The following is a 10262-nucleotide window of genomic DNA, read 5'->3' on the forward strand; positions in this document are numbered from 1 at the left end:
GTTGTGGGTAGCTGGCGAGTGTCAGCGGACCCTGCGCCCCAGCTGCCCCGGTGCTTTTCTCTGTACATGCTTTTAAGATTTATATATTTCTTGTGTTAAAAATAGTGCATGATTCATATGTATAAAAGGTGTATAAGCAAAAATTCTCCTCTATTTCCACTCCCCTATTTTGCTGGTACTGTTCAACCTCCTGCGTAGCTGGGATCCAAGCGTGTGCTAGAGCTCCTGGTTCCATCGTCTTCTCTTGAGTTCTACGCCTTCTTCGTATGTGCTGAGTTTAACTGTTGTTATGAGTTAAAAAGGATTTACAGCACCATGATTTGGCATTACAGTGTTTGCAGAGAGGCATGCAAAAGATTTGGGGATTCAGATGGAGGGTCTAAGCATATATGAAGCATATAGCCACTCTGAAAATGGCCACAGTATTGTTTCTGGGACGTTCAAATCCAGTGTTCTTTGGAGTCAAGAGAGAAATTCTATGGGTAAATGAAGAACTAGTACTTATACTTTTCATTACTGAAGCAGGTGCAAGCACTGTTTTTTACCATAAGCCAAGCAAAGCTTTTTTTAAAAAAGAAATCCTTAAATCCTATGAGTTGCTTCAAGGGGCTAGTTCTAACACCATGCAGAACTTTGAAGATATTATGCCATAGCTCTCTTTGCTTATTTCTTTCTAAAAAGTTTCATAATTTTAGGTGTTTATTGGTTCACTATGTCAAGATCACTTGGTTTTTGTATTTCAGCCTGTTAATATGACTTTTTAAATTAATACATTTTCTGATATTAGACCATTGTACATTTTTGGGAAAGCAATTTGCAGCTTTAAGATTTTTTTAAAATTTATTTTGCTAAAACCTTTGCAATTTTATATGTAAGTACACTATAGCTGTCTTCAGACACCAGAAGAGGGTTTCGGATCCCATTACAGATGGTTGTGAGCCTCGGTGTGGTTTTTGGGATTTGAACTCAGGACCTCCAGAAGAGCAGTCAGTGCTCTTAACCTCTGAGCCAGCTCTCCAGCCCCGCAATTTTAATTTAAAATTTTTTAATTTAAGAAATTAAAAATTTTTTATTTAAGTTAATATGTAAGTTGATGGATTTCATGTTGACATTTTCATACATCTGTGGTATTATAGTCTGTTCTTCTTGGTCTCCATCTCTACTGCTTTCTTCTTGCCTGTCATCTTCCTATCTCCCAAGTAGTCCTTCCTTCTACTAGGGCTGTGTCGTACATATTGCATTACTCTCTCTTCCCCCTATTCCCCATCCCATTAAATATTTTCTCTACTCCTCATGGTTCCCTTAAACGTGTGTGTGTGTGTGTGTGTGTGTGTGCGCGCGCGCGCGCACACACACACACACACACACACACAGAGTATCTTTCTCTCTCTCTCCCTTCTTTTCCTCCCTCCTAGATTCCACATATGAGAAAAAGCATAGACTATTTCTGAGTCTGGCTTATTTTGCTTAATATAATGTACCTGAAAATGTCAGGATTTTACTTTCCTTTATAGCTGAAGACATTCCATTGCTATCACTTCATTTTTAACTAATGCATTACTTTTCTTTCTCTCATCTGTATAGTGTGATTTTAAAAATATTCACCTCATTTATGAGCTTGATTTCTGTTTTTTAACTATTAAAGCCAACGTAAAAATTAATATATTTGTACATGTCTATATACTCAGAAGAGTACTAACATAGAAAAATATACAGCATATTTCATTTATAATGTCATGTGTGCCCTTTCGTGTTTGACAATGTAAAAAGTAAAGGCTAACTTAAAATTTTTTCTTGGTTTAGAAATGTTGTTAGGAAACAGCACCAACATACTAGGAGTGGCTATCTTTGGTGTAACTGACTTATGTGTAATCCTAAAAACATTCTGAAAGGCTGAACCTTTTTAAAACAAAACCCATGAAATGGTTAAATAGGCAAATCCTACTTTAAAAGTCCTGGGGTTGTAACAACGGTACCTACAGAAAGACACTAGAATAGCGTAAGCATTGAAACTAATGCCAGCCATCTGAAGAGGTAAGTTAACTGACTTATCGAGTGAAACAGAAATAACTTGTTACTAATTCCTTTTCAGGGTTTTCTGATTAACTCAAAACCAGAGAATGCGTGTGAACCCATAGTGCCTCCACCACTGAAAGACAATTCTTCCGGCACGTTCATCGTGCTGATTAGAAGACTGGATTGTAATTTTGATATAAAGGTAACTTTTTTGATATTATTAATGTGTTTAGTAATTTAAATTCTCCATCTATCAAGAAAGATATGTCAGTGCATTAAATTATTCAGATTAAAATAAGAATGAGGCCAGCTCAAGGAAATAGAAGAGAAGGGTGGGAAAAAATTTTACTTGAATTTCATTTGTTTCAAAATGAACTTTAAGTATTTAGTGGCTAGTCGGAAATGAGAAAAGGAAGTTATCATAAGTTTTGGGAGGCTTAGTTTTAGCAAGACTGAATACAGATTGCTACTATTGGTGCTAAGAATTCAGGTTGGTTGGTTTTGGTTTGTTTTTTCTTTCTTGTTTTTTTTTTTTTTTTCTTTTTGTTTTTCCATCTAGAGCTGTGATTTAATATAAGAATGGTGACTTCACTTCATCCTTCAATTATATACCTAAGCTTTTATGTTATGGATAAAATGATTAACTCTTTCCTTTATCAACTCGGACATGAAGATTTCTTTTGTAAAACACTTATTCTGTCGCTGTACTGGGCTTTGTCTCCCTACAGCTGGGGGAGGCTGACATTTTAGATAGTAAAGATAGAACTCACCTTGCTTTTGCATTATTACCATTTAAAAACAATAACAACAACCACAACATAGACTCTTTCTGTAGCTTCGACTGTCCTGAAACTCTCTGTAGACCAGGTAGGCTTAAGAGGGATTCATCTGCCTCTGCCTCTCCAATGCTGGTCTTAAAGTCATGGACCAGTAAGGCTGGCTGTCACTATTATTAAAAGGAAGATTTTTTTTTTTTAGGCCAGTTATGTCAGCTAAAGTTAATTTGAACAAAGCAAGACACAAATGATTTGTGAGTCAAAGACTTTCTAGAATCACAATCGATTGTGAGAATTCTACTCAGCACCACAATCAGTCAGCAGTGATAAAGAAATAGAAGTAATGCATAGAATGTGACTTAATTGGCTACAGTTGGTCAATCAACTGGTCATTTGAGGATAGCTTAGTTAGCCTCTGTGGATTCTGCCATCCTCAAAGCTCAGTCCTGTGACAGAATTCTGCATGGTTTTGTCTACTGGATCCAGTTGGGAGCTTAGAGCAAACACTGACCATTAATTTCATGTAAGGCCCTGTTACCAGTGAGGCTCTGAGGTGTGGTCTCTGTTGTGGGGTAACTGGCAGAAGAACCATGTGAGTCTATGTGACATGAAATCTCAGTGTTATTTACTAGATACATTCAAAGTTCCCTGACTTACAGAGTAGAAACAATGTATTGTTTTCACACATTTTACATACTTTGATCATACTTGGTCTGTTCAATAAGAAAAGCCATTCTAAACTTCCACTCTCAACTTTCATGACATGGAAGAAATAAGACTTCTATAAATCCTCATTAAAAGGATAAAATAATAATTGTAAAGGGACCTGAAAGTGTAGAGAATTTTGTATAGCATAAATATCATTGCTAAAGTATATTAGTTCCAAATTTAAACTCTCAGTCCCCTAAATAAGAATAACTTAGTGTGCAAGTCAGTTGGGGTTGCTATCCTCAGGCTCATCTATGAAGCTTTAACTTAAGCCACTTCAATGTTTGACCCAGAACTAAACTTGGTACAAATTGTCCCAGCTAAAATAAAATACAACAGAATATTTTTTCCTATAAAAAAGTAAAACTAAACCAATGATATTGACTCAAGTTTATTAATTTGTAACTGTAATTTCTGACTTAGCATAGTCTTCAGTAAAAAAGAAGCTAGGATGTTTTGTTGTTTTATATAACTTTTCTTATTAGATGGAGATTGGAGACAGTTAACTTAGAAATTGAGGGAACTACTGTCATTGCCTATTCATTTCTAAGGATGGTTTGGGCAGGCAGGCATATTAGCTTACTATTTATTTCCTATACTGTATCATGTCCTCACCATGAGTGTGAGTGTGTGTAACAGATACCCTGCCTTCCACCTCCCATCTTTAACTCTGTGCTGCAGCCATGCTCCATGTGGGTATGTTGACAGCATTCTTGTGTCTTCCGTCATTTCCCCAGTCCAGCATGAGCACTATCATCCATTTACCCGGTTATTTATATCTTACTAAAGGTGCCACTTCCTCCGGAAGCTTCACTCTTCTTTATCCTCCCCAGCTTGCTAGTAGAGGCTCATTAGATCAAGCCATGCCGCAATGTGCATAATACATCCGTGAAGGAGAGATGCAAGAGAGGTGGCTTTGTAGTCAGAGAGTGTATGGCTCTTGTAGAGAACTGAGTTTAATTCACAGCACCCACATTAGGAAACTTCTAAATGCCTGTAACTCTTGCTTCTAGGAATCTCATGCATGTAGCCTCTGAGGGGACCAGCACTGATGTACACATATGCCAACACACACACACACATAGTTAATAAAATTAAATCTAAAAGTATACTTGTGGAAAACTTGTAGAAATGTTTAAATTAAGCCATTTTCATTTTAGGAGGGAAGATGTTAACATCATTTTTCCCCGTTAGATTTCACCATATAAACGGATAAAATTTTTAGTTGGCTGTACATGTTTTTTAACTATTATTTTTTCTTCAAAGATATGCTCAGTGACTCCGGTGGGTTCGTTGACTTTTACCTTCTTCATACTTCTGTTAGATACGGAGGCATCAGTTTAGGGGAACGTGGTTCTAATCAAGGACTGAAAATACATTTCATACATTTGAACCCCAAATGCCTAGCCAGACCTTGAATGTAGGATCCAGTCATCAGGTGTCAGCTGTTGGTATTACATATTTTTTCCCATTTTAGATATAACAATAAAAAGATAGCAAAAATGATCGTTTAAAGAAATTTATTGGTAAATGACATTTATTTAGTGACTCAGTATCAGTTGTAAAATTCTGCTATGGATTAAAAAGGTCAGTTTAGTTACATTCGTATGTGATGTAGAAAACGCAGGCGATTCCCAATAGTAATACTTATTGACCACCTAGCAAGGAAATTTAAGGAAGGGTATATAATTTTACCTCAAAGAGAATTTCTGATAAATAAGTATCAGCGTTTGATTAGAAATCACTGTTTTCCATCTTCCAGATGGATTATTACATACAGCTTTATGTTACATATAGAATCTGATTATTTATAATGTAGATACAGAATCTTCTTTTCAATTTTACATAATATCTTTCTAGTAGTCAGTAGTGGTCCATTTATGTCTATTTGTAATTTTGTATGAATGCCCTGGCTTAAGCAAATGGTAGAAAACTAACTTACTTGTATAGTCTCCAAACACAGGACACTCAGATGCTCTGCTCTGCCATAATGAATAATGTTTAGACAAGAGAAAGACAACTGATGCCACCAAATTATCAATATCTTGTAAAAGCAACTTATAGGAATGGGTCCAAGATTCCTTGGGGGACAGCTTGTAGGAGTCAGCTCTCATCTGCCACCACGGAGTTCCAGGTTTACCTCAGGCATGGCAGCAAGCATCTCCTTGCTGAATCTTTTGTTTTAAAGATAAGGTCTTAATATGTAGCCATGCTGACATGACATTTGCCATGTAGTTCAGGTTGGTCTTGAACTTGCAGTGATCCTCCCGCCTTCATCTTTTATCTTGTGCTTGAAAATCTTGAGAAAGGAAACATTGTTTCTTCAGGCCAGGGAAAACCACAGAAAAGCATTTTCTACTTCTTTTTTGAGACAGAGTCTCATTATGTCTGCCTGCCTCTGCCTTTTGAGTGCTGGTCCTGTGTACCACCATGGCTGGCACATTTGTACTTCTTTTTGTGAAGAAAGAATATTCTTCTTGTCCAGTAACAACACTTTCCTCCTCTTGCTTGATGCTAGTTTATGGTTTGTTTTTGTTTTTAAAATTTGGCTCTTTAGCATTATAGCTAATATTTTATGTAGTTTTGGGTATTACATTTTAAATGTAGGGCCTAGGACAGCAGAACAGTGAGTGGCCATTGAAGGACACTTGTACTGGCGATGGATCACTGGGTGGCACTGAGGATCAACATTCTGACTGTAACTGCTCTGTCACTGTTGTTTGTCAAGGACAATGTGAATCCTTGTCACTCCCGACAGTCTTAGTGGGCAGATAGCAAACACAGATTTCTTTTGGTCATGTTAACGAACTTCTGTGTTCAGCGATAAGCTTGCTGCAACGCCACCTCTGCTGTCTCAGCCTGAGAAATATTGAGATTGGTTGGACTAGGAATCCTGTCACCACACAAAAAGTACTATAAGTATAAATTTACATAGATACTTAATTTTAGTATGCATTTAATATACATAAGAACCAAGAATGCCATTTGTACACTTGGAATCCTAGCATTGGATGCTTAGGCAGCCTTTTCAATAGTCATTAATTTGAGCTGCTAAGAAATTACTGAATTCTAAATGTCAGGTTGTGAAAGGGCTCTCTCTCTCTCTCTCTCTCTCTCTCTCTCTGTGTATGTGTCTCACTAAAAGATACTGATTTAGGGTAGCTTTTTCTTTGAATCAATGAAAGAGGCCTGCGCACTTGCAAATTTAAAAATGTTTTTCATTTTTCATTTTAGTGTCAATTTTATCTCCCAATATTTAAAACTTCCTTGACCTTTGTGTCACATTCTGACTTTAAAGTATGGTTGGGACAGCATAAGATTTTCACTTTTTAAACTTCTAAGTATCCCAGCTTCTCTTTTGGCTTTCTCACAATGAATAAATAACTTTAAATACAACAAAGAAGCTTCCACAGTCCAAAATATGTCCTAAAGAAACAAATCTCCTTCAGTGCTAAGCCTGCAAAAGCATGCAGAGCGGGGATCTATGACTTAGCTGAAGGTCAAGTCTGAAAGCCTGACCTCAAGTCAGGGTCTGTGCTCCTGTGCCTTCACTGTAAGGGTCTCAACACCCTAGCACTAAAATATATGCTTCTGACAGCCTGCCTTGGGATTTCTGGGCATTTTTATTTTGTTTTATTTTAAAAGAGAGTAGCTTTTCTTAGGTTTAGTTCTTCCTTTCTCTACTACAGAAAAGAATATGAGGGCAGAAAGACAGTACTGAGCAGTTTGCCAGTGTGAGGACTGAGGCAAGGGGGCGCTAACATTTGACACTTACTGAAGAGAGAAGGCCTGCTTGTTCGTCATACTCGTGACTAACTGGAGAAGTTCTAGTCATGTTCAGTGCCCTTTACTTGGCAACACTTGGAAACTTCAATATTACATGAGGGACAGTTTTGTCTACAATGACTGAAGAAAACTTCTATGGCTCTGGGAGAATAAAGCCACAGATAAAAGTAAAGTTTATTTTCCTGATATGTGTCTTGTAGGGTAAGAGTTGAATAAATAGATATCTTTGTTACAATTTAAGCAGCTCTATTATAGATGTTCTCCTAGAATTGAAATATATACAAATAATCAGGATTATTCATTTTTCATGAAATGTAAAGTCTCACATTCATAATATTCCAAGCCAGGGGAACAATTCAAAGCTTTTAGGCTAGGCATTTATTCATATATAATTCAGTCTCAAGCTTTTTATTTCTAGTAACTTGGGCATGGGTGGCAAGCAAAACCTGAGGTTACAGCAGACCAGGTGCAGACTTAGAGATGTGCCTGCCTCTGCCTCCTGAGTGCTGGGATTAAAGGTGTGTGACACTGTACTTGACCTTTGTCTGGACATTTTAGATTTAATGTTTACTTTGATCAAGCCATCCATTTCTTCTACTTATCTTTAAGACCTGAAATTCTCTTTTACATGTCTTTTAATTTCAGTTAGTGAGTTTTATCTCTGAGCCTTTTGCTTGGTGAGTTACAAATGAATGGAGATAGAGTAGGAGGAATGGTTGAAGAGGGTGAGGAAGAACTAGGGGGACCCTGGGTCTGCTCTGTGACCCTGAGTCCTAAGGGAATCTGTTTTTAAGTATTTGCTTGCTAATTATATCCATGTCACTTGAGTTTGTTTCCACTGGCTAACTTTTCTCCAGGCTCTGTTTTCTACCTCTTTGTGTCAAGTGATTTTGTTACGTTTTATGTAAAGGTTTTGCTGCCTTAAAAAACAACCTGTAATTTGTTTTGATTGGTTATTTGTAGGTGAGCTTGCTCCTTTTAGAATTTAAATGTATTAATCAGTGGTAACCTTTATCTTTAATTACCTTTAATTCCTGTTTTCTGTTGATAAAGGTTTGTTCTTCCTAGTGTGTCCTTTGAGTGTTATTTTCAAAGAAGGTTTTTCTTTCTGGTCAGAACTTGAACTTTTCCTGACTACCTCGAGTTCTGGAAGTTGGTCAGTTTATATTTTTTCCCTGGGTACATCTGGGATGGATTATGTATATGGGCTCATGGAGTTTTGTTTTAAGCATGTATATTTTATGTTCAGCTAAAGATATAAGGGAATGCCATGCATATTTCTGAAGTCGTTTCTTTGCATTCTGCTGTGTACTATGTAAACTATATACTCTAGTTTATAAATTCAAACTTAAGCCAACACAGCCTCTATTAATTCACATCTTTGTATTCATAACTTAGAATCTACTATGCTCTATATTGCTTTGATCCAACAGACTGATACAACAGAAAGGCAGGGCATATAAAAGTAATATTGCCCTATAATTAACTATGTTAAAATAGCAGTGATCTAAACTTAAGGCTTAAATCTATGTGACCCTGGATAGGCCTTCTTTCCATTCCCTGGACATTTCCTTAGAGTTTCAAACTGTTAACTTTGTTTACCATAAAGGCCTTTTACCTTCCTGCATTTCTGTGGTCTAAAATCTTACTTATCAATTGTAATGTTTTCAGGTGCTGCTCAGGAACCAATCTGATCTCATTTAGAGTCCTTAGCCATTTTTTGAAGATAGAGACTTCAAAGCCACTAAAATTAATAATAATAATAATAATAATAATAATAATACTCACCCCCCCAATCCCACAATGTTAAAACAAATCACTAACCCCCAGTGGAGCTGCAGCTATTCCTAGGAGCCCCTGCAGTCCGGTTTTTGGTCTTACTTACTTCTGATTTTCTGTTTTCCTTAATTCCAACTTTCCTTTATACTGGTTGGCCCTATAATTCTTTTTTGCATGGAGGCTCCCAATCCTGATTTGACTTGAGTCAGGGACCCTATGAGGAAATCCTCACACTGCTGAGGGTGGCAGCGTTGGTCTTTGCTCCACCTGCCTGTCCCTGATCTTTACAGTGCTAGTTGTTAAGCCTGTCTGCCTGTCTGAGGTAGTCTCCTGTTTTTGATATTTTTCGCCCCATCATTTGTTAAAATATAAGAAATTATTCTTTATGTAACATATGTCAGTGTCTTGGTTTGTGTTTTACTGCTGTGAACACAAACCATTACCAAGGCAACTCTTATAAGGGTGACATTTAATTGGAGCTGGCTTACAGCTCAGAGGTTCAGTTCACTATCATCAAGGCAGGAGCATGGCAGTGTCCAGGCAGATGATGGGCCTGGAGGAACTGAGAGTTCTACATCTTGTTCCAAAGGCATCGAGTAGAAGACTGGCTTGGCTTCTAGGCAGCTAGGATGAGTGTATTAAAGCCCATGCTCACAGTGACACACCTACTCCAACAAGGCCACACCGCCTAGTAGTGCCACTCCCTGGACCAAGAATATACAAACCATCACAGAGAACAGTTTTTAAATTTGAAGTGTTGGCTTGAATTCAAATAAAAAATTTACAAATTTGTTCAGTTTAATACAGTAATTGTTCTCCTTTTAAAATATTTTTCTACCTCTGTTATGCTTTACTTATTTTTGCAGGTTTATGATGTAGATGTGTATACATATTTGCTTATTTATCTCATGTCAGAGTAACCACAAACTATATTTAACTATTGCATAGACATCAGAGGATATTGGAAACGATAGGAAATATAAAAATGTGGTTATGTGTTCTTTGAAGTTTGTTTTGAAAAATATATCCAGTTTTATTCAAAATACTGAGTTAATAAATGAATTTATTTACTGGAAATGTTTAAATGTTTGCCTCTAGTTTTTTTTTCTCCTTTTATTTTTTAAAATTTTTAATTAGATATTTTCTTTATTTACATTTCAAATCCCCTTTCCTAGTTTTCCCTCTGAAAATCCCCTA

At 36.8% G+C, this 10262-nt stretch overlaps 1 protein-coding gene across 2 annotated transcripts in view; it reads left to right on the top strand.

Moving 5' to 3' along the window:
• The window catches only part of Rnf13 (ring finger protein 13), an 87336-nt gene that overhangs the window by 30217 nt on the left and 46857 nt on the right, over window positions 1–10262 (top strand). For both annotated transcript variants that reach the window (XM_029473720.1, XM_021154153.2), the window contains one exon: window positions 2093–2218. In XM_029473720.1, coding sequence (XP_029329580.1) covers window positions 2093–2218 — 126 coding nt within the window. The remainder of the gene's footprint in view (window positions 1–2092; window positions 2219–10262) is intronic.

This window comes from Mus caroli, assembly GCF_900094665.2.
Source record: "Mus caroli chromosome 3 unlocalized genomic scaffold, CAROLI_EIJ_v1.1 3_unlocalized, whole genome shotgun sequence".
NCBI lineage: Eukaryota > Metazoa > Chordata > Mammalia > Rodentia > Muridae > Mus > Mus caroli.